We start from the raw sequence: 26,583 nt of genomic DNA, 5'->3' as shown, positions 1-26,583 counted from the left end.
ACCCAAGCTCCCTTGACTCCTTAAATGACTCATCAATGCTCTACTCCCAATCCTCCATCTCTCCCTTACTCTTGTCATTTCCCTCACACATGCTTTATTGAACAAAGCAGTTCCTCTCGCCGGTTCCACACCCAACTCACCCAACTCTCCCTTAATTCTGTCATGGCTCAGACTCCACAGATGCAGTAGCTGGGTCCAGCCAGACACATGTTTAGTTTGACTTACACAGCATTTAAAATTTTTTTTCAGTCAGTTGATATTTTTATAAATTGGAAGAATAAACCCAAAAGTAGAGATTTCCAAAGGAAATGAAAACAGGATATGGAGGAGATGTTTGCACTCCCATGTTCATTGCACCATTATTTATAAGGAAGATATGGAAACAACCTAAGTGCCAATCAACAGAGTGGATAAAGTAGATGTGAGGTGTATGTGAGCACATGCAGACACACACAGACACCATGGAATATTATTCAGCTGCATGAGAAAGAAGGAAATCCTGCCATTTGTGACAACACAGATGTACCTTGAGAACATTATGCTAAGTGAAATAAGCCAGAGAGAGAAAGATAAATATTGCATGAAATCACTTACATGTGAAATCTAGGAGGGATGGCAGAGACAAATTCACAGAAACACAGGGTAGAAAAGTAGTTGCCAGGTAAAACATGGTGATTATAGCACACCATGTACAATTGAAGTACACTTGTACAATTGAAATTTGCTAATAGAATTGAACTTAAATGTTTTCACCAAAAGAGTAAAAGAAAGATAAATACATGGAGCAATGGATGTGTAAATTAACTAGATGTGGGGGGATCCTTTCACAACATATATGTATACCAATTTACCACAATGTAATGTACACTTTAAATATCTTAAAATTTATATGCCAAACTTACCCCCCAAAAGCTGAAATTTTTAAAAATTAGGTGTTGTTTGCTCAAGTTCATCAGTCAGCAAACTACAGTTTCAAATTTGTGCCCATAAATAAAATTTCATTAGAACACAAGCATGAAAAAAAAGAACACAAGTATGTCTTGTTTATGTCATATCTATGACTACTTCTATGCTACAACAGCAGCATTGAGCACCGTGACAGAGGCCATATGGCCAGTATTTCAAATATTACCAAAGCCAAAAATATTTACAGCCTTGCTCTTTACAGAAAATGTTTGCCAGCTTCTGTAGAAGACAGTTCTTAACCCTGGATGCCCCACCCCCAGAGATTCTAATGATTAGTCTGCAATGGGTGCTGGTGTCCAATACCCCGAGATTCTGATGTCATTGTTCTGCACTACATGCGAGCACTGGCATTTTCAAACTCCCAGACAATTCTGATTTGCATACAGGTTTGTAAACCCGTCAATTAGGTAATGCCTTCAACAGGCTATGATTCTTTTCTTTTTCTCTGGGATATATATTTCCCCGGTTTAAATAGGAAAAGACTATCTTCTACTCACCTTCATAAGTGTTCTGAGCAATGCAATAGAGCTCTTTGTATCATGAGAAATTTAGATCATAGCTTAGTGTTTTTTTTAATAGATAATATTATCCTCAGTTTGAAAGAAGAGAAATTGAAACTCAACATGTGAAGTACTTTCCTTTTTTTTTTTTTTTTTTTTTTTGTAATCTCTACACTCAACATGTGGCTGGAAACTCATGACCCCAAGATCAAGAGTTGCATACTACTTAGACTGAGAAAGCCAAGCACCCCATATCTTAGTGCTTTACAAAAACAGATTTGGGGGGATGCCTGTATGGTTCAGTTGGTTAAACAGCAGACTCTTGATCTCAGCCCAGGTCTTGATCTCAGGGCTATGAGGTCAAGCCTCACATTGGTTGGGCTCCACATTGGACTTAGAGCCAAAAAAAAAAAAAAAGAAAAAAAAAAGAAAGAAAGAAAGAAAGAAAGAAAGAAAGAAAGAAAGAAAGAAAGAAGGAAGGAAGGAAGGAAGGAAGGAAGGAAGGAAGGAAGGAAGGAAGGAAGGAAAGAAAAACATTTGGGTTCCAACACAGACCTACAGATAAAAGTCTCCCAGACTTTTTGAATGATTGCCTCTGGGATAGCTTCTTATCCTTCAGAATTTGATCATTCAAATGTATAACCTGAACATCTTGAAAACATGACAATTGGGATGCAAAGGGTAAAGACAAGAAACCTGCAAGGCCCTTTAGGCCAGGACTAAGGAATCTCAGAATGTTACTTCTGCCACATTCCGTTGGCTAAAGCAAATGAAAAGTACAGCCCATATTTAAGAGAGGTAAGAGACCCCGTTCCTTTCTGTGAGAAGCAGTATGCATGTATAGGGAAGTGAGGTATTGATGGCACTCATCTTTGGAGACTGCCAAAAGAATCTAGTAAGGGAGAAAAGCAAAACAGGGATAACAGTCAAGCATTAGGCTTGTGATATGAATAAAAGGAAGGTATGAACAAGAACAGAAGTATGAACAATGGAGCATCAGGCAGGAATGTTCCCAAATAAATATTTTAACTAAGACAGTTGTTTCAAATAAGACATTTAAACCGAGATCTCTGAAATAAGGTTGTTGGGGTTTTTAAAATTAGACAGTAGAATTGAGTAGGCATTAAACTATATGAATAAAGTGAACAAGAAGTAAAGCATTCTAAATAAGGGGAAGACTGTGGAATACAGAGATATGGAACATGGTGAGAGTAAAAACTGCAAGTACCTTGGTATGGGTGGAACAAGGATATTTGTGGATGGGGTGACTTTCCAGCAAACAGCTGTACATAAAGATCTGGAGCTTATGAAAGAGGTCTAGGCCAGAGATACGGACTGGAGAATCTTCAGAACATACATAATAGTGGAAGGTCAGAACGTGAACTAAAAGAGGGTCATATAGACAGAATAGATAGTGAGAAGGGCACAAGACCAGGTGAGATCCTACATAGGAGATAGGAGATGTTAGAAGTAGCCATGGGAAAAGTAGAAAAGCAACTTACTAGAGAAATATCTAAGAAAGGGAAGTTTTCATGAAGGAGGGACTGGTCAATAATATCAGTTGCCAGTGGTCAAGATGAAAGCAGAAAAATGTTTACGGATTTGATAATATGTAGGTATTGGTAAATTCAAGGATTCTTTCAGTAGAAAAGGAGCAGAAACTAGATTGTAGGGGTTTTAATAAAAAAAATAATTGATGAAGCAGGGTAAGTTAATGTAGCCCAATTGATGTGAGCACTGCTGTGAACAGAAAGAAGGAATGCTGACAGACCTATAACAATCAACATGGTAACTAATACACTGACACAGGTACATTAGTACATATTAATACCTGTTAACTGAAAGTGAATGAATGAATAAATACATAGTATAAAAAAGTAACTGACTTTCATAGAAAGGCAACTTTTTAACATGATCCCTTCCAAATTAGCTTCTCAGCATGGTACATTAATATAGCTCTGATTAGTTCAAAGAAACCCTGTATTAATTATTTATGCTCATTTCTTACCAAATGCTAACAAATCCTTGCACTGGATATATGTAAAATTATGAGCAGCTTGAGGCAAAAGAAAGAAAATTGGATTGAGTTCTGCTCCAGGTTTCTACAACTCACTTGTATAACCTTAAGGTTGCCCCTTCATCCCCTTCAGGCCTTGGTTTGCTTTCCATATAATGAAGGATGAATTAGATCAAGGATAGCAAATAGACATCAAGTGATTTTAGTAATTATAAAACCTATCTAGAATCCCACTGGCAAGGGTTAGGTATTTTCACAAGGAAAAATTGCTATGGATGTTAACATCAGTTTTTGCTTTGATCATGTCAGGAGGTATATATACATTTCCCAAAACATATTCCATATTAAGTAGTCAAAATCATCACTACATATTTCATGCTGAAGGCTCAAGTCAGGGAAAGCATTTTTAAATATAAATCAGAAACAAAAAAAAATAAAAAATAAAAAAATAAAAAAAATAAATCAGAAACACAATGCAAAAAAAGAAAAAGAAACACAATGCAGTGAATTTGTTACTTGCTTCTTTCCTATTTTTAACATTAAATATATTTTGAAAAACATATGACCATATGCATATATATATATATATATATACATTTTACAAGTCAAGAAAATAGAAACCCATATTCTTTTCTTTTAAAAGTTTTATTTATTTATTCATGAGAGACAGAGAGAGAGAGAGAGAGAGAGGCAGAGACATTGGCAGGGGGAGAAGCAGGCTTCATGCAGGGAGCCTGATGTGGGACTTGATCCTGGGATTCCAGGATCACACCCTGAGCTGAAGGCAGATGCTCAACCACTGAGCTTCCCAGGTGTCTCCAGAAACCCATATTCAACAGAGGGAATTCAATGGAGTAGATTGGTTCTGCAGGTGTTAAGAGATCTGTAGGTGCAAAAATAGAGCACTCCACAAGCAGCTGGAGGCTGGAGTCACTTGCACAGCTGGGTGCCAGCTGAAGCTTAGGAGAACTGCCATTTTGGAATTGAGGCCAAGAAGAATGGTACATATTTTAAAATAGTAAGAAAGTCTATCTCCTCTTTCGTTATATAGAAAACCTGCCCTCCAATACCTTCCAGACCCTTCAAGAATCTGGCAAGAAAATCTGAGGAGTGAAATTTTCAGAGTCCTAGCACAGAGTAGAATCAAAGAGGAGGACATAAAACTGAGAGACAACAGGTAAATAACTGGCACAAATTACTTATTCAAAAAAGTAGTGTTAAGTGCATCATAGTAGTAAAATAATTAATGCTGAAGAAAGTTTCTTAGAGAATGTAAGAATTAAGGAAATTTATACATGAATAAATAAGAATATCTGAGCAGAAAAAAGAAAGCTGTTCCCTGCTTAAGAAATGATACACAGGGATCCCTGGGTGGCGCAGCGGTTTGGCGCCTGCCTTTGGCCCGGGGCGCGATCCTGGAGACCCGGGATCGAATCCCACGTCGGGCTCCCGGTGCATGGAGCCTGCTTCTCCCTCTGCCTGTGTCTCTGCCTCTCTCTCTCTCTGTGACTATCATGAATAAATAAATAAAATCTTTAAAAAAAAAAAAAAAAAGAAATGATACACAGAAAGAGGAAAGAAACAAAGAAAACTTGGACCTCGAGGAAAAGACCTCTGTTAAAAAAAAAAAAAAGGTCTATAATATTAGTATGAAAATCATAACTGGGGCGCCTGGTGGCTTAGTGCCTTGAGCGTCCAACTCTCAAGTTCAGTTCAGGTCATGATGTCAGGGCCTGTGATCGAGCCCACATTAGGCTTTTGCAGTCAGTGCTGCAGAGTCGGCTTGAGATTCTCCCCCTCCCTCTGCCTCAACCCCTGCTCACAAGCACGTGCTCTCTCTCTCTCAAATAAATACATCTTTTAAGAAAGAAAATCATAATCATAATATTAAAAGTTCTATGTAATTAAATTAGGTTCCAGGGGTAAGAAATTGGCTTAAATTAGTGCCAAAAATCATAGAGAATATCCCATAAGACCCTGCTCCTAAAAATCTAGGTTCACAGGCTCATATAGCTGAAGTGCCGTAAAGTTAAGATAGACCAACAGTGACATCTGCTGCCATGGACTTATTTTTAAAAGGGCCAATTTCAACATTTCGAAATTAAGTTCCCTGCCAAACCACTGGACTTCTGCTGTGATGAGTCAGCACTTCTGGAAGCCCTGTTTGTCCTCCTCGCTGTTAGAAGATTTTCTAAGTGAATGCAGAACATGGGAAAATGAGAGTATTTGAAAATGTAACTAAAACAAACAAAAAACAGTGGGGGTAGAGGCACAAGCCATGAGAAAAGAGTCTTAGGATTGTCTTTTCTCATTCTGTTTTTCCTTTGGCTAAGTAAATCCAAATTAATTTTGTAGTTGTTAGCAAGCATGAGCATGTTCTCAGGCAAAAAGAGAAGTACTAATTTAACTGTTGCCAGCTTCTGAGGATTCAATCCCAACATTTCAGCAGAATATAACAGACCAGGAAAAAAAAAAGTCAAATGATCAAAGGAGAAGATGTGGAAAATGTTTAGAGTTAGTCTTGCTTAAGAAACTTCTTCCTAGTTATCTAATTGATTATACCTCCTTCAACATCTGCTGACCCTCAGGTTTTTTCTTTCCTGAAAGCCAATCGAACAGAAGGTTTGAATCAACCACCATGGCTTTTAAAAAATATATGGCTTTATACTGTTGTGTTGAATCACAACAGTATAAAGTGGTCAGTATGGCTCATTTACATAAACTAGCAGATATTAGTTCAAAAATATCATGGGTTAATTTATGTGCTTGAGAAAAAAAATAAACCTCAGCTCTGGTAATTATGAAAGAAGGTGAACAGGAAAGGCTGATGCTGCAATGAAGGAGACCTGAATCAGGAGTTCTGACTTCAGTACAGGTTCTGGCCACTCACTAAACGTATATCACCTTGAGGACATGATGGAGCTTCTCTAGGCCTCAGTTTCCTCTTCTGCAATAAGAAAGGACTGGACTATGTGAAGGATGAAACATGGTTCCAACTCATTTTCCTTCTTTGGTTACCTGTAACTAACCCTGAAGCTGCATGCAGAAGCAACGGGAAAGGTGCTGCGTGATATGAACATGGAGTGTCAGAATGTGCATGCCATATAGGTACCAAGCTAAGGCAAGATTATTTCCCCTGGTGTTTTCCTTTTTTAAAAATTTATTTATTTGAGAGAGAGAGAGAAAGTATGAGAGTGAGGGGCAAAGGGAGGTACCTATATGGCATGCAGAGGGACAATTTCAAGCAGACTCCACACTGAGTGTGGTGCCCAAAGCAGGGCTGGATCTCAGCACCATGACATCACAACCAAAACCAGAGCCAAGAGTTGGACTCCTAACCCACCGTGCCATCCAGGTGCCCCTTTCTGCTTTTTTTTTTTTTTTTTGCAGCTAAAATTCTGCCATTAGCTCTCATTTTTAATGCCTACTGTGCTTCACTGATGCAGGACACTCAACAGAATAATTTCCAATCTTCACCATATTTTAAAGACAAGGAAACCTGGACATATTACATATTACATAATATTACATAATTTTCCCAAAGCTACACAATATAGCTGGACACAATTTGTAACATAATAGCTCAACATTCTCTACTGTGAATAAAATCTTAACTTCTGGGCAGCCCGCGTGGCTCAGTGGTTTAGCGCCTGCCTTGGGCCCAGGGCGTGACCCTGGGGTCCCGGGATCGAGTCCCATGTCGGGCTCCCTGCATGGAGCTTGCTTCTCCCTCTGCCTGTGTCTCTGCCTCTCTGTGTGTGTGTCTCTCATGAATAAATAAATAAAACCTTTAGAAAACCCACTTAACTTCTCATATTTTGAATCACATCCCATAGTCCTCTTGAAATACAAAAGCTATAATATCATTGTATCTTGCCTGATGATACTCTAATACACCCATATTCCTAGAAAAGAAAGGATAAAGGTTTGACATGAAATTAGGTGAGACCACATAAACATGAAAGGTCAGGGCAAGAGCTTCAAGAAGAATGGGCCCAAGAAAATGCTCTTTACAGCAAATGGACTAAGAAGGATTGTTGAAAGGTAAAAATGACAAAGGAGGAAACAATAACTAAACATCATGTTCAACTTTTAAGCAAATAAAACCAGAGGGATACCAAATCCAAGTTGAAAAGAATTGTAAAAACGATATGTGTTGCATCAACGGGGTCGGCATAGACGACTTAATCGTATGGTACTCAGGGACGTACTAGCAGCATGGCAGTGCTTAAGGGACACACTTTGATGGTGAAGGTCTACAAATAATTCAGAAAATAGATTCCTGATAAGAAATATTTTTGAAGGTTCTTTAATTTGATGTGATACTTTGGATAGTTCTCAGGTTATAATGTCTGGGTATAGTAGAAAGCAAGACACGCTAACTTCAGTTAGAGCAAACTTATTCTTCCCATCAGATAAAAGAAATCTCAGGAATCTTTCTGAGTGGCATCACAGAACCGGTCCATCCTAAGTGCAGAATTATATGCCGATGCTTTTGGAGTACATACTCAGAAGCTTACAGTTGCCTTTGGAAAATCACCCAGCAATATGGATTAGTAGAAAAGTTTTAAGGAAACCAAATGCAAGAATGTACCCATTGGAGAAAAATGATTAGTAGCTAGACTGGATTTTATATCAAAGTACATCACGGTCTCTGATTAGCTGACTGATTCATTCATGTTATTTTTTTTTTCATTCATGTTATAAACATTTATACTTCACTTATTATGAGTTTGGGGCTCTGACAGCCACCAAGAATACATTACAAAATAAAATGCTCCCAACTTTGACAAGTAGACATCTGGTTGGAGACAGGTACATAAATAAAGTGGAAAGTGACAAGTAAATCAACTGGATTATGTTTGAGATACGTATAAATTACATGAAGGTGAAGTAACTAATTTTCTCTCATGATATGAGAGAGGGATCAGAAAGGGATCAAAGTGACACATAAGTGCAGGGCATTAGTCACTTGCATGTTATTTAGACTCAGAGTCCTACCACCAGCCTCATCCACGATGATAGCCCTGAGGAAGGTGCAGGCAGGAGCCACAGGAGAAATGCATACACGAAGTGCTGCGTTCCTTCCGTCCCTGCTGTTGCAGGTAACAAATAGCAGCCCACACTGTGAGGACCCACCGTAGCTTCGTGCACGTAGAAAGTTAGCACAAGAGAGTCCTACCAAGAGTGCTATTTCACATGTGCTCTGTGACTAATTCTGTTTGCGGAACGAGCCGAGCCGTGGTCACAGGTCACATCCAGCCAGCCCGGAGAATGTTTCCAGAGCGTAATTGTTCTGGGCACCGAGGCACCTTACAGCATGTTCCCGTTGCTCTCTGATAGTCTGTGGCCAGGAGACTGCTGAGAAAATATTATTCACCCAAATTAGACTGGACTAGTCAACCACCTGGTTATTACATCTCCATGTCAGCACAAGCCATGTCGGCAACCAAGCTTACCAGATGTTTCTAATTTCTCCACCTTCTGAACTACATGATGCTTTTTTTTCTGGCTCTGAAACACTTTGAACAAAGGACTTTCTGTAATGGTCAGGAAAGTTACAAAATCAAAACCCTGGTTAATGTCAGAATAAGAGTCCTGGTCCTTCTGCTACACTGATGAGTCTTCCTCCTTGCTACGCACTACCTGCGGGAGTCTCACTCCCTCTCTAGAGGGTTCCTCTGAGTAACAAATACAAAAACATCACTGAATTTTACAGGTCCTCTGTGGCTGTGTTACCTAGAATAAGTGTTAATAACATGGTTAATAATGTTAATTAAAATGTTAATAAAAATGATGGAGTCACATCTCTTTCAAACCAGCAACTATATTTCTAGACAATTATCCAAGTATGTTCATACATGTTCACAAGCAAGTACACAGAAGGATATTCATTGCAGCAAGGTTTGTAAGATTGAGAAATTAGAAATTATCTAAGCATCTATCAGTACGGGATTAGTGGAATGTTTAATACTATTTCCCCTCATGTATCTTGGGCTCCCCCTCTCTGCCCCTCATCCAAATGGCACTTTTTCCATCTGGGTGGTTGGCCGACCTTGATGGTGTCACTACATGAGTTCTGCATCCTTCAAAAGTTCGAAGTTCAGAGCCAGGCCTTGGGGCGGGGTCAGGGTAGAACCAAAATTCGGGATAGGGTTAGAGCGCCCAGGAGCTCTGACGGTGCTAACTGTCCACAGGGTGGAGACCTCCCAGGAGGCCTGAGTTGAGGGCCAGGCTCAGCGTGAGGCTCAGGGTTGAAGCTGATGTGCAGGGGGCCATGGAGCTAGTTGACTGGGCTTAGGATACCCTTCTGATTTTTCAGGATGAAATCAACTGCTGGAATTCCAAATCCCACAATTTTATTTGGGTGCAAGGAAGAGGTTTCTGGTGTCACTCACAGGTCCTGAATGCCTTGGAAACAGAAGCCTGGATCAGGCTTCCTGGGTCAGGAAAGTTAGGGTTAGGTTTAGGGTTGGAGGCAGTCTTAGGAGTATGCATTAGGGGCTAGTGGTTCATGTTTGGTTTTCAGTTAGTGACAGGTCTCTGTTAGGCTAGGAGAAGGTTAGGATTAAGATTAGGGTTAGTGTTAGTGTCTGTATACAGGTAGAGATTGGATCTGGTCATGTGCTTGGCACTGGGACTCCCAGTATCTTCACTGGGTTAGTTTTAAGTGTTTTGTTTAGGTTTGGGGTTAGAGTATGTGCTTGGCATCCACCAATTCAGAGGCCTCTCCAGAGAATCAAACTCCAGGCCTCTGCTGGGGTGAGAATAGACATGGCAGGCTTCTCCTGAGCTGAGGAGGGGATTTGTGGCTCTAAATACTCTTTATTTGGATTTTCAGTTTCCTTTCTGTTTTAATCTCTTGTGCACACCCATTTCATCAATGCTAACAATTATTATTTTAAAGTTTTACTTGAATTCCTGTTTGTTAACACAGTATAATATAGTTTCATGTGTACACCATAGTGATTCAACCCTTGGCTACAATGCCTGGTGTCACAGGTGTCCTCTCTCATCCCCATCCCCCATTTCCCCATCCCCCCCACCTTCCTCTGGTATTTATTAGCTTATTCTCTATGGTTAAGAGTGTGTTTCTTGGTTTTCTTCTCTCATTCTCCACCGCCCCCCCGCATGCGCCTTTGTCAGTTTGTGTTGTTTCTTAAATCCACATGTGAATGCAATCGTATGGTATTTGTCTTTCTCTGACTGACTTAGTTCATTTAGCATAAGTCCTTTCCGCTTCTCCCACGTCATTGTAAATGGCTTCATTCCATCCCTTCCAATGACCGAGTGACGTCGCAGTGACTGTATTTCCCCCATCGTCTGTGCCCACTCATCTGTCGGTGGACGCCTGGGCTGTGTCCACAGTTCGGCTGCTGTTGATGACACTGCTCCAAACATTGGGCAGCACGTCCCCCTTTGAATCTGTACTTCGTATCCTCGGGGTAAGTACCTCGCTGTGCAACTCTGGAATTGTAGGGTCACTCTGTTTGTAACTTCTCGAGGACCCTCCACACTGTTTTCCACAGTGGCTGCACCTGTTCTCATGCCCACCAGGAGTGTAAGGGGGCTCCCCCTTCTCCCCAGCCTCACCAACACCTGTTGTTTCTCGTGTTGTTAATTTTAGCCATTCTGACAGGTGTCAGGTGACATCTCATTGTGGTTTGGGTTTGCATTTCCCTGGTGATGGGTGATGCTGGGTGTCTGTCCGTGTGTCTAGTGGCCATCTGGATGTCTTGTCAGAGACAATGTCCATTCATGTCTTCTGCCCATTTTCAGTTGGATAATTTGTGTTTAGGATGCTGAGATTTATATTTGCTTTTTACATTTTGGATACTAACTCTTTATTGGATGTGTCATTTATAAATATCTCCTCTCATTTTGTACATTGCCTTTTAGCTTTGTTGTTTAGCTTAGTTGTTTCCTCCACTGTGCGGAATTTTTCAACTTGATGAAGTCCCAATTGTTTATTTTTGCTTTTGTTTCCCTCGCCTCAGAGGCATATCTAGAAAGAAGATCCAATGGCCAATGGCCAATACATTGCTGCCGATCTTTTCTTCTTTTTATGGTTTCAGTTCTCACAGGTCTTTAATCTATTTTGAATATGTTTTTCATATATGGTGTAAGAAAGTGGTCCCATTTCATTCTTCTGCATGTGGCCGCCTAGCTTTCCCAACACCGTTTGTTGAAGAGACTGTCTTTTTGCCATTGGATATTCTTTCCTGCTTTGTTGAAGATTAATTGATCATAAAGTTACAGGTTTGTATCTTGTTTCGGTTTTCCATTCTGTTCTATCGATCTTTGTGTGTCTTGTTCTTGTGCCCGCCCCATACTCTTTAGATCACAAGAGCTCTGTAATATAACTAGAAGTTTGAAATTGTGATGCCCCAGCTTTGGTTTTCTTTTTCAACACTGCTTTGGCTATTTTCAATGTTTTGTGGTTCCACACAAATTTTAGGATAATTTGTTCCAGCTCTGTGAAAAATGCTATTGCTATGTTGATAGGGATCGCATTAAATGTGTAGATTCATTTGAGTAGTACAGCCTTCTTAACAATTTTTGTTCTTCCAATCCTTGAGCATGAAATGCCTTTCTATTTTATTTGTGTCATCTTCAATTTCTTTCATCAGTGTTTTATAGGATTTACAGTACAGGGTATTCACCTCTTTGGTTAGGCTTAATCCTATATATCTTACTGCTTTTGGTGCTAGTATACATGGGATTGAGTCCTTAGTTTCTCTTTCTGCTGCCTCATTATTGTTGCATAGAAATGCAACAGATTTCTGCAAGTTCACTTTGTATCCTGTGATTTTACTGAAATTATCAATTTTAGCAGTTTTTTGACAGAGATTTGTGGGTTTTCTATGCAGAAAATCATTCATAATCAAAAAGTGAAAGCTTGACATCTTCCTAGCTGATTTGGATGCTTTTTAATTCTTTTTGTTGTCTGACTGCTGTGCCTAGGGGCTTCCGGGCTATGTTGAGTCAGAGTGATGAGGGTGGACATCCCTGTTTCGGTCCTGGCTGTAGAGGTAAAGTTCTTGGTGTTTTCCTATTGAGGATGATATTCTGGGTTTCTCGTCTAAGGTATTTATTATGTTGAGGTACATCCCTATAAACTTAATCTGTTGAGGGTTTTCACCATGACTGGACGTTCTGTTTTGTCAGTGCTTTTTCTGCATCTTTTGAAATGATCACTTGGTTCTTATCCTTTCTTTTAAGACCTCTCTGCAGTCGTGGTCTGTAGCGTCCTCCGTGTGTCCTATCAGGGACCCCAGCGTCGTGTTTGTAACCATCCGGCTGCTGTTTGACAACTTTCAGGGGGTTACGACATTTGTTGGGTTTGGGGTGTGTATGTGTCTGTCGCCGTGCTGTGATCTGATCCTCGGGCTGCGTCATCCTAACACCGAAATGGTTGAAACACCATCACTTCTGGTGCTGGCGCTGGGGGGCTAGCTGGGTTCTCCTGGCCGACCCGGGGCTCCCTCGTGCCATTACCTCCCACTGGAGGGTCAGCTGAGCTGGAAGGTCTGGCTCGGCCACATTCCCGTGGGTGGCAGTGGGTCCCCGCTGAGCGCCTGCCGCTTTTCTTCTCCCCGATGCCTCTCCAGCGAGGAGCCAGACCTCGGGGCCGCCCTGGGGGGAGCTCCTGAGGAGCCAGTTGCCATGGGGGGAGCCCTGGGGCTGCCTGTGTGTGGGAGTCAGGGTGGGGACGGGGCTGGGGTCCCTCGGTCCCCTGTGCTGCCTGCCCCCAGGCCGAGCCCCACGCTCACCCAGCCCCTACTCCCTAGGGTGTGCAGCATGCCCTCCACACTCTGGTGCGAGAGATCCAGCAGCACCAGGTGTGCACGCTGAGCCCACCCGGTGAGGGTGGCCCAGGTGGGTGAGCTGCAAGGGCCTGCTGTCCTGACATCCCCTCCGGGGCCCCGCGGGCCCTCTGTGCCCCAGGGAGGGGAGGAAGCGCCCCAGAGCCCGGGCAGCCCAGGCCCCCTGGACAGAGGGGGCACAGACCTCCCAAGGCGCTTAGCACAGACCCTGGTGACCTGAGGCTCCCCAGCTGTCACTCTGTCCCAGGCCCGTCCTGGCTGCAGGCACAGGCTGAGTCATAGTAGAGTCTGTGGGGTCCTGACCCTGGCGTCTGGCCGCCCCTGGAAGGCACGTGGGGACATCAGCTTTGTGTGCCTGGCGGTGCCCCTGCAGGGGCTGGTCGGGGCCTGGGCGGTGCCCCCTCCTCCTCTCTGGGGGTGTCTCCGCACCCCTTGCACAGAGCTCCGGGAGACGCAGAAACGAGCCGGCCGTGCATTTTCACACAACACTTTATTGAACTTGCAACAGCAAACAGGGGCTCAGAGCCGAGGGTGCGCGCCTTCCCCTGGGAGACCTTCCTGTCCTTAGAGGAAAGCGGGAATCCCACGGGGATGGAGTCCCCCACCTGGGAGCCTGTGCGGACTCGACTCCGGGTGGGGGCGCGTGTCCTGAGGTTGGGGCGTTGAGAGGCGGTTCTCGGGACAGCAGGGCTGACGTGGACCTGCGGCCCATGGGCTCCTGCGCTGGGTCCCCGCAGGGCAGCTGGACCCCGGCCTCGGGCCCCCTGGGGCCGAGTAACTGACTGCTGGAGCCCCAGCTCATGGAGGAGCCTGCCTCCTGGTGTGGGTACTGGGGAGGACCCACGGGCCTGCCCCTGCTGCCCTGCCCTGGGGTGTCCCGGGATCCCCAGGGCTGCCCTAGGTCAGCGACCTGGATCTGTGGGGCATGCCCAGGGCCCAGGACTGGCCACATCCAGCTGTGAGAGGGCTCGCTCAGCCCAGGGCCAGAACGCAGGCCTGGCCAGGGCCCGGGGGCGCTGGATCCCATTAGTGCTGGGCCTGGGGGCGGGGCTTGAGTCGCCCCTGCCCCCACAGAGCCCGGGGTCAGGCCAGCCCAGGTCCCTCTGGGTCAGGGGCTGGTGTCCTGTGCGGGGGGTGCCGCCCTCCGGGAGGGACAGCAAGACGAGGCAGGGCACCGTGACGGTGGGCCAGAGCCTCCGGGCCCCCGCCCTCACCGCCACGCTCTGCCCCCGAGGCCTGCGAGCATCGAGCTGCCCCGTGGACGTGGAGGGCAGAGGGTCCCGGGCCTGTGCGGGGCCTCGGGGCAGCGGGCTCAGCGCCGCCCTGGCTCTGCCCTGGCTGTGCCCGTCACTGCCCAGTGAGGGGCACAAGCTGCAGTGGTTGTGGGGCAGGAACGGTGTCCTGGGCCCGACAGTGTCGTCCCTCAGGGGCTGGGGGGACCCCGTGATGGGAGTCCCGGGGGGCTCCAGAGCCTGGTCTATTGCGGGGCCTCTGGGGTGGCTCAGGCGGGTGCCGAAGGGAAGGGGACCCCGTTTTTCGTCCTCAAGCCCATGTCTGGGGGCCGCCTGCCTGCACCGTCTTGTTGCACTGGGAGGGTGGGGAGGGAGCTCCATCGCTGGGGGGGATGTTGGACGATGGCCTGGCCGGGAGGGGTTCCGGGTGGCTCAGGCTGGGTGGCTGGGCCCGGGGAGGCCGGCTCCTCCACCCTGGGCAGTGTCTCAGAGGCCGGAGAAGGGAGGAGAGACCCGGGCGCCAGGGACACTCGCTCCAGGCCCAGGGGCCTCGTGGGGAACTCCTCAGGTCCCGCTGGAAAGAGGCCGACAGAGTCAGCGTCTCCAGCAGGCTGTGTGTCCCCTGCTGGGGGCCCCGGGGGTCCTCACGGCTCCCGCGTGGCCCCCCGGCCTGACCCTGTGCTCAGCTCCCCACACTGGTGCCCGGGCCCTGCAGTGGGTGCCCGCCCGCCCAGCCTTGGCCTGGGGTCCCCGAGGCTGGAGCAGAAGAGGAGAACCCCAGAGATGAGGACGGGGGCCCCGGGGACTCTGTCCCCTGTGGGCGGCACCAGCAGGCCAAGTCAGGAGGGGCCGGGGCCCTGAGCCCACCTTGGGGGGGCAGGTCACACCGCATCCTCCGGAGCTGGGTCATGGAGGCCCGAAGGTGTCTGAGCACCGCCTCGTCCTCCAGGGCCCAGGGCTGGGCCAGAGAGTCCTGGAGGAACTCCCGGAGCCCTTCCAGGGGCAGCTTCAGGAGGCGCTCTGGGCGGTGGGCGAGAGTCAGACCCAGAGGGCCCCGCCCTGTGGCCCCCAGTGCCCCCAGGCCCGCTGCTCCTCTCAGGGAGCCCCCCTGCACCCGCCTGCCCCGCCGTCCCCCCGCCCCAGGTCTGGGTGCTGCTCAGAGTACAGGGTCACCGCCCCTGCCCCCCCTCCGCCCGCACACCTGGGCTCTCAGGGGCTCACTTACTCCTGTGCACCTTGAGGATGGTGTAGGCCATGACCATGAGCACCTGCTCCCCATCCAATATATAGGCATCCCACAGCTTCAGGATGAGCGAGAAGGGGATCTAGGGGACAGCCGGGTGGGAGGAGCGGCCTGAGCAGGGCCCCTGGGGCCTCAGCAGTGGCCTCCCATCTTCCCACAGCCCCTGCCGCCCCCTAGCTGCCTCCAACGAGGCCTCACAGCCCCCCCGTGTGTGCCCTCCTCCCAGGGAGATCAGGGCTCCCGGCTGCTCCGAGGTTCTGACCCCAGCCAGCACCTCCCGCACCCCTGGGGGCACAGACTCTGCCCCCACTTGACACCACGCCTCGAGAGGACCCCAGGCTGGCCGCCCGATGGGCCGAGGGCCCGTCCACACCCCGGGCTGACCCAGCCTCCCCTGGGGGAGCTGAGGCAGAGACGGCCTGCCCCCCGGAACCTCGTCCAGGGACCCTCTGGGCTTCTCCAGGACAGGCTGGGCTGCGAGCCTCAGCCTCAGGGCCCCGGGGTCGGGCCTGGCTTGTCTGGAGGGTGGGGCTGAGCTGGGCCCTCCCTGGGGGCAGGGGGCAGGTCCGAGAGCGGGGGTCCCGGGGGGGGCCTCACCGAGGAAGCACTACAGGAACCACTTTGGGGTATAGATGCCGGTGGACATCTGCTCCTCGTCCTGGCAGGAGGGCAGGAGATGCTCAGGCCCCACGCCACGGCCCCTGGAGCCAGGTGGACGCGCTCCCCACGGCCCAGCCCAGCCCCGAGGGCGCCCCCGGGCCCCAGGGGGAGGAACGTGACCCCAACTCTGGGCAGCTCGGAGGGCCGTGCCCCCCACCCCCTGCCCCGGCCCCGGGGATGGAGCCTCAGGAGCTCCCACTCGCCATGTGCTTCCTCAGGTCGGGAAGAGCTCTTTGGAGGATGCGCTCGTGATGAGCCTGGAACCTGAGGAGCTTCGGGGAGCCCGGGACAAAGAAGCCTGAGAAGGCCCCAGGCCCCCACGGTCAGGGCCTCCTCCTGCACCAGGTGGGTGGGGGGTGTCGGGGCAGGGGCCTCCCCCCACGCCCTGACCCCCGTGTGCCCACCGCCCTCGGAGCCGTGACTGGACCCGCTCTTCCCAGAGGGCAGGGCTGCCTCCCAGGCCGGGGGGCGCGGGGCCGGGGACCCTCGTCCTCACAGACACCCTGCGGGGCGGGGGCTGGGGGCTGAGGACCAGGCCCGGCTGACCCAGCACCCTCTCTCCTGCAGGGGCCGCTGCGGGGACAGGCGGGTCCCCAGCCCCGAGGGGCAGCGGGTGCAGGCCACGGGGAAGGTGATGGGCGTGCACGGCCCTCTGTGGGGCTTGGGAGTGAGGCTGGGGGCCCCCGGGATGGGGAGACGCTGCTTCCTGGGCACCGTGTGGCCGTGGGCTGGCAGGGGGGCCTGGGAGGCAAGCAGGCAGCCGGGCGGGAGGCTGGGGGAGCAGCGGGAGTGCGAGCCCGGCCTGCAGACGGTGGGGCGGGTGGCCGTGGCTCCAGGACCCCGAGGCCACCGGGGAGGCGGGGCCCTTGCCCATGGCGGGACGGGCTGGGGGGTCCCCGCCTGCCCCCCGGTGCAGCAGCCTGCAGGGAGGCCCTCCTGACTCCCCTCCCGCCCGACGGCCTGGAGGGCCCCTACCATGCATGGCGTGCCTGTCGTTGGTCATCAGCTGGGCCAGCGCCCAGAAGGCGTCCTCCTCGGGCAGGAACATGAGGATGGCCGCGATCTCACTCATGCCCTGGCAGTAGCCCACCTCCTACAAGAGCCAGAGCCCCACGGAGGGCGTGCGCCCCGAGGCCCCCTCTGAGCCCTCCCCGCGGGCGTCAGGCTCCCCCGGCTCCCGGAGGGGGCTCCCAGAGGGGGCTCCCAAAGGGTGGGGGAGCAGGTGAGGGCCACCCGGACCAGCTCGGGCGCCAGCACCCCGGGCCCCGCTACGGAGCCCTGCAGCCGCCATGCCAGGGTCCCCGTCCTCAGACCAGCAGGAGGGGCCTCCGTGAGCTGTGCCAGGCTGCAGGGGACCCGCCAGGTCTGGAGACCCCCCCGAGGGCAGGTCGGGGGGGCCTGACTGTGGCCCCTGGCAGGTCCCATGAGGGGAGCTGGGCCAGGACACCCCGCGGGCCGGGGAGCGTGTGAGCTGGGGTCCTCGGGGACCCTTCTGGAATGCGCCCTGGAAGGGGGCGGCCTCCTGGGCGCCTCGGCCTCGTGCCCTTCAGGGGAGTGGGAGCCTTCCCCGCCCGGGTTCGCATCAGTAGTGCCGTCTGTCAGGGTCCAGACCCGAGCTCTAGGACGGCCGCGGTGCACGCGGGGGCCCCGGGCAGCCCCGGCCCTCGGGCACGCAGGCCCTGCCTCCCCTGGGAGGTCTGCACCCCGCCCCCTGCCCATCCCGGAGGAGAGAGACCCTCCCCGGCATCTCGGCATCTCGGGGCAGTGGAGCTGGGGCCCCGACTGTGAGTCCCGCTGGTCACCAGCCCTCAGGACAAGGCCGCCCGCGGGGCAGGAGGCGGGGGCAGGGACACTCACGGTGTCGTACACCGAGTAGGCCGCCAGCATGTGGAACAGGGTCGCTGCCTAGGAGGGGCGACAGCGGGGGGCTCTGCTCAGTCAGCCCCCACCCAGGGAGGCCGCCGAGGTGCCGACACCCGCCCCACAGGCCCCGCGGCCCGCAGGGCCCCTCCGTGGGGGCCGATCTCTGGGGTCAGGTCTGCGCACGGGGACAGGCGGCGACCTCACACGTGCAGCGGCCGGGGGTTAAGTGCACCCTGGGGTGTCCGACGCCTCCGAGCGGCTCCCGCCGTGGGGTGTGCAGCTCCGGGCTCCCCCAGCACCGCCAGCGCCCGCGGCCCCCCCGCACGCCCCCTGGGAGCCAGCGCTCCCCCTGCCCCGGTCCCCGCAGCCCCTGACGCCTCTCCTCCGCTGCCCTGGCCTGGCCTGGCCCCGTGTCCCGGGAACACCACCAGCCCCACGTGGCCCCTGCCCGAGCCCACGCAGCCGGGGCGTCCGTGGCCCTGAGCACACCCCCAGGCCTTCCCAGGTGTCCCTGGGCTGGACTCTGTGGGGGGGACCCTGGGCCCGCCCATCCCAGAGCATCTCGGGGCTCCAGGTCTGAGCCGCTGTGAGGAGAGCAGGGAATGTCATGCAAGTGTGACCCCGATACAGGCTGTGAACCCCTGGGGTCACTATCTGAGCACGGGGGGTACGGGGTGCGGCCCCCTCAGCGCTGCCAGGAGCCGCCTGATGCGCCCTGCACGGCGGCCTGAGTCTGCACCCCGGCTCCGCGGCCCCTGGGCCCGGGCTGCTGGAGGCCGGCTCCCCCTGGGCGGGGGTCACAGGTCAGCCTGACCCAGCCGCGCTCTGAGGGCCGTGGGGGCCCCGGGGGGCAGCAGGTTCCCTGCAGGGAGGAGCACCGAGTTCTCGTGGGGAGACGGTCCGAGCGGCCCCCCGGGAAGCCCAGCCACCCTTGCCTGGTGGGTCCCCAGCCCTGCCCCTGGCACACCTGCAGGTCACCCCTGGGGTCCTGGGCTCCCACACACCCTGCCCGCTGCACACAGAGGTAGCTGCACCCTCTGCTCCACCCACCTGCACCCCCTGTCGGGGGCTCCCTGCCTTCCCCACCTCCCTGCGGCCCCTGGGGACTCTACGGGACACCCGGGCTTCTGACGGGAGCAAGCCGTCCAGAGAACCCCAAGGTGGCTGGGGAGGCTGAGCATGTCCCACAGGCGGCAGCTGAACCGCGTCCTTGGGGGGGGGGCGGGACCGATAGTGTAGGGGTGGGGGGTGTGAGGGTGTGGGGGATGGTGTGGGGGGTGATGTAGGGGGATGGCGTGGGGGATGGCGTGGGGGCGGTGGTTGAGGGGATGGGGTGGGGGGCTGCAGACACAGGGCACCCCCTTCTCTAAGGTGCACACAGAGACGTCTACAGATAAAGGCGACCCCAGTCTGGGGTTTGCTGTGACCCCTGCCCCTGCTCCTGGGGTCCCGTGTGCTCAGCGCAGGGCCTGCCTGGACCGGGGCGGCATCTGGGGGTCGTCATGCTACGTGTGCTCACCAACTGCAAATTGTCTAAGATAAAATGCCCAGAATTCAGAAGTACATGCACCGAGGGTGGGTGTCACCGTGACTTGTCCGACCCTCGTCGGGTCCATGTGTCCCGGTCCAGCCGTGGCCATGCACCCTGGCCCCCAGGTCCCCTTCCTGTCCCCCAAGCCCCCACCCCGGCCCCCTGCTCTTCATGGGGCCTCCCCTCACCCCCTTGGGGTTCAGCTCAGACGGTGACCCCTGGAGGCCCCGTCCTGGGGCCTCCCCATCCCCGAGACCCTGGGGGTGGGGGCACGGGGGTCATCCCCAGCACCCTACCATGTGGCAGTGTGTTGTTTGCTGCTGTCGCTCCCCCCGGCCTTGGAGACCCCGTGTCCCCTGCACAGAAGCCCCCGGGCCTCTCCCGGCCCCCGAACCCCTCTGGCCCAGCAGCCTCACCCGACCCCGTAGCGGTCCCAGAACATGGTGTGACTGCGGAACATGCGGTTGACGTCCAGGTCGATCTGCATGATGTCCCGGGAGGAGACCAGGGCTGCCTCCTTCATTTCCTGTGGGGAGACCCCGGGAGGAGGAGCCGGCGTCAGGGACACAGACCCCGACCTGTCAGCAGCTGCCTTCCTGGGCAGGGAGCCCTGGGGCCACCATGGGAGTGTGTCTTGCAGGAACTTCCACCCTTCCCCTGGGAGGCCGGGGACGGCGGGAGTGCCCACCGTGCCCGCGGGGCCTGCGTGAGGGCCTGTGCCCAGCTGTCGTGGGTGGGGAGGGGACTGAGGGTCAGCCCTGGACAGGGAGGGGACATGGAGGATCAACCCGGGTGGGGAGGAGACATGGGGGGTCAGCCCAGGTGGGGAGGGGACACGGGGGTTCAGCCTGGGTGGGGAGGGGACTGAGGGTCAGCCCAGGACAGGGAGGGGACATGGAGGATCAGCCCGGGTGGGGAGGGGACATGGAGGGTCAGCCCTGGGCAGGGAGGGGACTGAGGGTTCACGGGGAGTGGACGGGCCCCACCTGGTATTTCCCGGCATTCCTGGCCTTAACCTGGTCGATGTTCAGCAATCGCAGCCACACCTGTCCCCGCACCTGGGGCGGGACCCCCTTGTAGATCTGGCGTCGCAGCTGCGGGGAGGAAGGCAGTGCTGGTGAGAGGGGCCCAGGGCGGCCCCTTGGAGCCCAGGGAGCACGAGGCATCTAGAAGGTTCCGGCTTCGGCTCCAGGGTGTCTGCAGAGAGGCTGGGTCTCCCTGGAGCTGGGCCCCGTCCCCCACGAGGAGCAGGGACTGTGGCCCCGACCTGACGCTCCCCCACTGCCCTTCCGGGGCCTGGGGAGGCTCGGGCTCCCAGCAGACTCTCCCCAGGCAGGGGGTCCCCCGAGGACGGGGCAGGAGGACACTGAGGGCGGCCCCCCAGCCCCGTCAGGACAGAGAGCCCTCAGGGGCACCCAGCGCCCCACCTTCTCGCTGGGGAGGTAGTGGTCCCATCGCTTGAGCATTTTTATCCATTTGTCCACGCGCCGGGTCTCCTGGCGGAGTTTCTGGAAGAGGACAAGCGGGGGCCGCAGGTGAGGCTCCAGCCCGGGAGGTGGGCGCTCGGGCCGCGTCCAGTCCCCCGCGGGACCCGGAGGATCCAGGAAGGCACAGGGCCCCCCGCGGACCACGGCTCCGGGTCTGGGGTGCGCTCCTGGCAGCCCGTGCAGCGCTGGGACGGGGGACTGGGGAGATGCCCGGGGATGTCCTGGGGGATGGGGTGCAGACAGCGGGCCCCAGCCCCCCCCACGTCCTGCCCGGGGCCCAGGACGGGCTCTCACCTTGGCCTCGCGGGGGCTGGGGCCGGGCAGCTCCTTGTCCCTGGAAGGCAAGAGACGCAGAGCCCTGAGGCCCCGGCCCCACAGCCAACACCCCCCCCATCTGCACCCAGGGGCCTGGGGAGGGCAGGGCTCCTCCAGGGAGGGCAGGGGCTGCCAGCGGCCTGAGAGCGGGCAGGAGCGGAGTCTGGGGGGTCTGAGAAGGGTGCAGGTGTTGGGCTGGGCGGGGACCCCTTGGCGCCCCCAGGGGGTGACCTGCCCCCCTGCTCGATAGACCAGCCCGAGAGCTGTCAGCATGGCCTGGGTGCCCCGTGACCGTCCCGCTGAGGTCCCCCCGCCTCCCCAGGGCCTGACTGCCCAGTGTCCAGCCGGCCTCCCCCTGCCCCCTGGCCATCCCCCTGCTGTCCCCTGACTCCCCTCTCTGCTGTCCCCTCTGCCACCCTGGCCCATTTCACCTCCTGTCCTGTCCGAGCCCCTGGAGCACGACCACCCCTGAGCCATCCCAGCAGCCACTAGGCCGTGAGCAGGGCTGAGGGGGCCCCACCTGGGGTCTCCAGCATCCATCAGGTTCTCGTGGGGCTGTTGACCCATCAGCCTCGTCCCCTGTGACCTAGGCCACTGGGCTGTCCCCTCCCTCGTTCCCACCCAGGGCAGCCCCCTTCTCCTCCTCCCTCCTCCTGCCTGGTCAGGCCCTCCCTCTGCGCACCCCCGCTCCCTGCCCTGGCCTGGTCCCCGGCATCTACCTGCAGCTCCGCAGAAGCCTTCAGGACTGTGGGGGCCCTGGCGGGGGGGTGTGGGTGAGAGCACCCCTGCGGACTCGCCCCAGACCAGGCCGTCCCCCTACGGAGAGCATACCCCGGCCCCCAAGCCCCTCACAGGCGGGATCCCCTGCTGGAGGGACTGAACACCCCCTCCCGGATGCAGGAGGCAGACACCTGGGCTTGCCTGAAGCAGGCGTGGGGGCCCCTCCTCTGAGTGTCCAGGGGCCTCCCCCGGGCCCAGCTCCCTTCCTGCCCACGTCCCGGGTTGTCCTCCGGGGTGTCTCAGCTGCAGCCCAGCGCAGACATGGCCCTCAGAGGGCTCCAGGGGACGAGGTCCCGACCTGGTGGGGGGGTCAGCCTCCAGAGAGGTGTTCCTGCAATCGCCACCCCCCTGAGATGGATGAGGGGTGTCCAGGGGACTCACTGCAGAAAGCCCTGGTGGTCGGTGACCTTGCACAGTGACAGGTCCTGCGGAGACCCTGCTTGGTGTGCCTGCAACAGAGGGGGCTCCGTGGTGGGGACTGATCAGAGCAGGGAAATGGGGACAGACAGGAGGGAGCAGAAGGGCTCCTCCCTCCCCTGAATCCTGAGGGAGCGCCGACCCTCTGAGATTGGCCGGGCACCAGAGGAAGGGCCTGTCTGCCCGGTGGGCGCAGCCTGACAGCCTCACCTGCTTCTATCTATCAGTGACGATCCCCACCTGGGCCTCACCTGGACCCGGTGACTGTGGTCCTCCCACTGGGCTTCACCCGGACCTGGTGACTGTGGTCCTCACCTGGGCCTCACCCAGACCTGGTGACTGTGGTCCCCACCTGGGCCTCAGCTGGACCTGGTGTCTCTGATCCCTACCTGGGTCTCACCTGACCTGGTGACTCTGATCCCTACCTGGCCCTCAACTGGACCCGGTGATGGTGGTCCCCACATGGGCCTCACCTGGAACCAGTGACGCTGGTCCCCACCTGGGCCTCACCCGGACCTGGTGACTGTGGTCCCCACCTGGGCCTCACCCAGACCTGGTGACTCTAGTCCCCAACTGGGCCTCACCCGGGCCTGGTGACTCTGGTCCCCAACAGGGCCTCACCTGGGCCTAGTGACTCTGGTCCCCACCTGGGCCTCATGTGGATCTGCGACTCTGGTCCCCACCTTGGCCTCACCTGAACCTGGTGACTCTGGTCCCCACCTTGGCCTCACCGGGACCTGGTGACTCTGGTCCTCACCTGGACCTCACCTGGAACTGGTGACTGTGATCCCCACCGTGGCCTCACCTGGACCCGGTGACTGTGGTCCCCCACTGGGCTTCACCTGGATCTGGTGACTGTGGTTCCTACCTGGGCCTCACCTGACCTTGTGACTGTGGTCCCCACCTGGGCCTCATCTGGACCCGGTGACTGTGGTCCCCCCACTGGGCTTCACCCGGACCTGGTGATTCTGATCCCTACCTGGGCCTCACCCGGACCTGGTGACTGTGGTCCCCACCTGGGCCTCACCCAGACCTGGTGACTCTAGTCCCCAACTGGGCCTCACCCGGGCCTGGTGACTCTGGTCCCCACCTGGGCCTCATGTGGATCTGCGACTCTGGTCCCCACCTTGGCCTCACCTGAACCTGGTGACTCTGGTCCCCACCTGGACCTCACCTGGAACTGGTGACTGTGATCCCCACCGTGGCCTCACCTGGACCCGGTGACTGTGGTCCCCCACTGGGCTTCACCTGGATCTGGTGACTGTGGTTCCTACCTGGGTCTCACCTGACCTGGTGACTGTGGTCCCCCACCTGGGCTTCACTTGACCTGGTGACTCTGATCCCTACCTGGCCCTCACCCAGACCTGGTGACTCTGGTCCCCAATTGGGCCTCACCCAGACCTGGTGACTCTAGTCCCCAACTGGGCTTCACCTAGGTGACTCTGGTCTCCACCTGAGCCTCATGTGGATCTGTGACTGTGGTCCTCACCTTGGCCTCACCTGTACCTGGTGACTGGGCTCCTCAGCTACCAATGACTAGGATCCAGGACGGACCCTTAGTTGCTACTGACACCAGTACCATCCCCAGGGTCTCACTTGTTCCTGGTGACTATGGTCCTTGTCTGGGCTGACCTGGCTCATCCTTGGCTCTGATCCCCTCTTGAGCCTCACCTGCTCTTGCAGGTATGGTCCCCCCTGTCGTGGGTGTGTAGTGTCTATGGTCCCTTCTGGGCCTCACCTGATGGTACTGGGCCACGATATTGGCCCTTTGCAAGGCCAGCAGGGCCTCCGGGTCCTCCTGCATCGTGCTGCAATCCAAACACATCCAAGAATGACGGCGCGTGAGAACCTTCCGAGGACACATCAGGCATCACACACGGGCCCTCGCTGCCCGTCTGTCCCTCGCCCACCTACAGTCCACCTTCCCAGCCACTGTCCCAGGACACGCTGTCACGCTGGGGTCACAGAGCACTCCCTCCCCGGTATCAGGAGCACACGGGTGGGGGACCCAGGGGCTCCGGGGAACTGCCCACCTGATGCTCGGGGGTGACGTCTCCCAGCCCGGGGCCGGCGCAGAGATGGTGGTGGGTGGGCCGGCCAGCGAGTATCCCTGTGGGCTTGGGGGGGGGCGGGGATCGAAGGTTTCTCTTAGATTCCACAAGCACACGACCAAGGGGAGAAAGCGACGGACTGGACTTCATCAAAATTAAAACCTGATGCCAGCAAGAGTGCAACCAAACTCCCCACCCTGAGGGCAGCGATGTGTGAATAGCCTGAGGGGGGCCTGGGGGAGCACGAGGGACTCCACGTTCCAGTGCGTGAAGAGCAAGCCTGCTCACGGGACCCAGCGGGCACAGGGCGGGATGGGGGGGTGTCAGTCACCCCTGTCGGGGTCCATGCATCTAGGACAGGCTGGAAAAGTCATGGCTTGGGTGCCTGCCTGCACAGCACAGGGCTTACAGGGGAGCGGGAGTCCCGGGGGAGCTGCCTGAGTTCCGACTGCAGCCTCCTTCCCTGGACGGGGGCAGCTGGGTGGCCGCTCTCACCCCGTGGGGCTGTGGAAGGGCTGTAGGAGCTGCTCACGGTCATCGCATGGGGGGTCAGGGTGTTGTGGACCCCAGCCCGGGAGGCCTGTGCCCCCACCCGGACCCAAAGGCCCCACTGTGGCCCGCGGGGAGCAGGGATCAGTTGCCACTCACCTGTGACCTGTCGCTGTGTGAGTGCCTCCTCTTTATGCACTGGGGTACTGGGGAGAGTGGGAGGGTGGGGGTACTGGGGAGAGTGGGAGGGTTGGGGTACTGGGGAGAGTGGGAGGGTGGGGGTACTGGGGAGAGTGGGAGGGTGGGGGTACTGGGGAGAGGGGGAGAGTGGGGATACTGGGGAGAGTGGAGGGTGGGGTACTGGGGAGAGTGGGAGTACTGGGATACTGGGGAGAGTGGGAGAGTTGGGGTACTGAGGAGAGACGAGTACTGGGCTACTGGGGAGAGCAGGAGAGTCGGGTCGCTGCGAGCCAGATCCGGAGCACAAGTGCCTCCGATGGTCTGCGGACGCAGAGTGGGCACCAGGCAGCCGTGGAACCCAGGGGCACCACAGTTCCGCCCAGAGTGGGGTCCCGCATCATCACTGTGGGCAGGCGGGGTCCAATCAGCACTTAGCCCTTCACCCTGAAGGCCGAGGGTCCCGAGGGAGGGTCCTGTCCCCACGCCGGGCAGGAAGGGGAGGCAGGCACCCTCCCACATCCTCAGTTCTCATCCTCGGGCCCTGCAGGCCTCCCGCCCTTCAAGGCAGATTGGGAGTCACAGATGCCCCCCCGCCCCCCAGGGTTCATAGCATGGGGTTGCAGTTAGGAACGTTTGAGGGGCTCCTGAGTGGTTCCGTCGGTTCCACGTCGACTCTTGAGTTTGGATAAAGTCAGGATCTCGAGGTTGTGGCGTGGAGCCTCGGGTGGGGCTCGGGCTCCGGTGGGTGAGGAGTCCGCTCCAGGTTCCCCCTCTCCCTCCGCCCCCCCTCACTGCACCCTTTCTCAAGTAAATCTTCTAAAAATTAACATGAAGACACGTGAGCATCTTGATCCCCTCTGCAGAGGTGCCTTCCTGTGCGTAACGAGCGTGTAAATGCCTTTCACAGACCCTCCGGGCGTCCTACCAGAAACCCCTTTTCCTTGATATTTATTGAAGTACAGTCGACACACAACGTGACAGTAGTTTCAGGGCTACAACTAGTGACTTGACAATTCTGTGCCTCA

The 26,583-nt window shown here is 55.1% G+C and overlaps 1 protein-coding gene across 1 annotated transcript; it reads right to left on the bottom strand.

The window, feature by feature from the left end:
• Window positions 1-13,795: 13,795 nt before the first annotated feature.
• Window positions 13,796-26,077, bottom strand: LOC144304552 (TBC1 domain family member 3K-like). Its single transcript, XM_077883062.1, is given in 17 exon segments — window positions 13,796-15,116; window positions 15,410-15,562; window positions 15,768-15,867; window positions 16,048-16,303; window positions 16,397-16,443; window positions 16,649-16,743; window positions 17,421-17,538; window positions 18,303-18,350; window positions 20,256-20,357; window positions 20,360-20,365; window positions 20,826-20,933; window positions 21,267-21,347; window positions 21,621-21,660; window positions 22,803-22,870; window positions 24,577-24,687; window positions 24,872-24,955; window positions 25,538-26,077. Coding segments are annotated over 17 exon segments (2,262 nt in total). The 3' UTR covers window positions 13,796-14,811.
• Window positions 26,078-26,583: the final 506 nt, after the last annotated feature.

Source organism: Canis aureus, chromosome 34, assembly GCF_053574225.1.
Source record: "Canis aureus isolate CA01 chromosome 34, VMU_Caureus_v.1.0, whole genome shotgun sequence".
NCBI lineage: Eukaryota > Metazoa > Chordata > Mammalia > Carnivora > Canidae > Canis > Canis aureus.
Note: the sequence above shows the minus strand (reverse complement) of the source record. Positions and strands in the feature narration are given on the sequence as shown.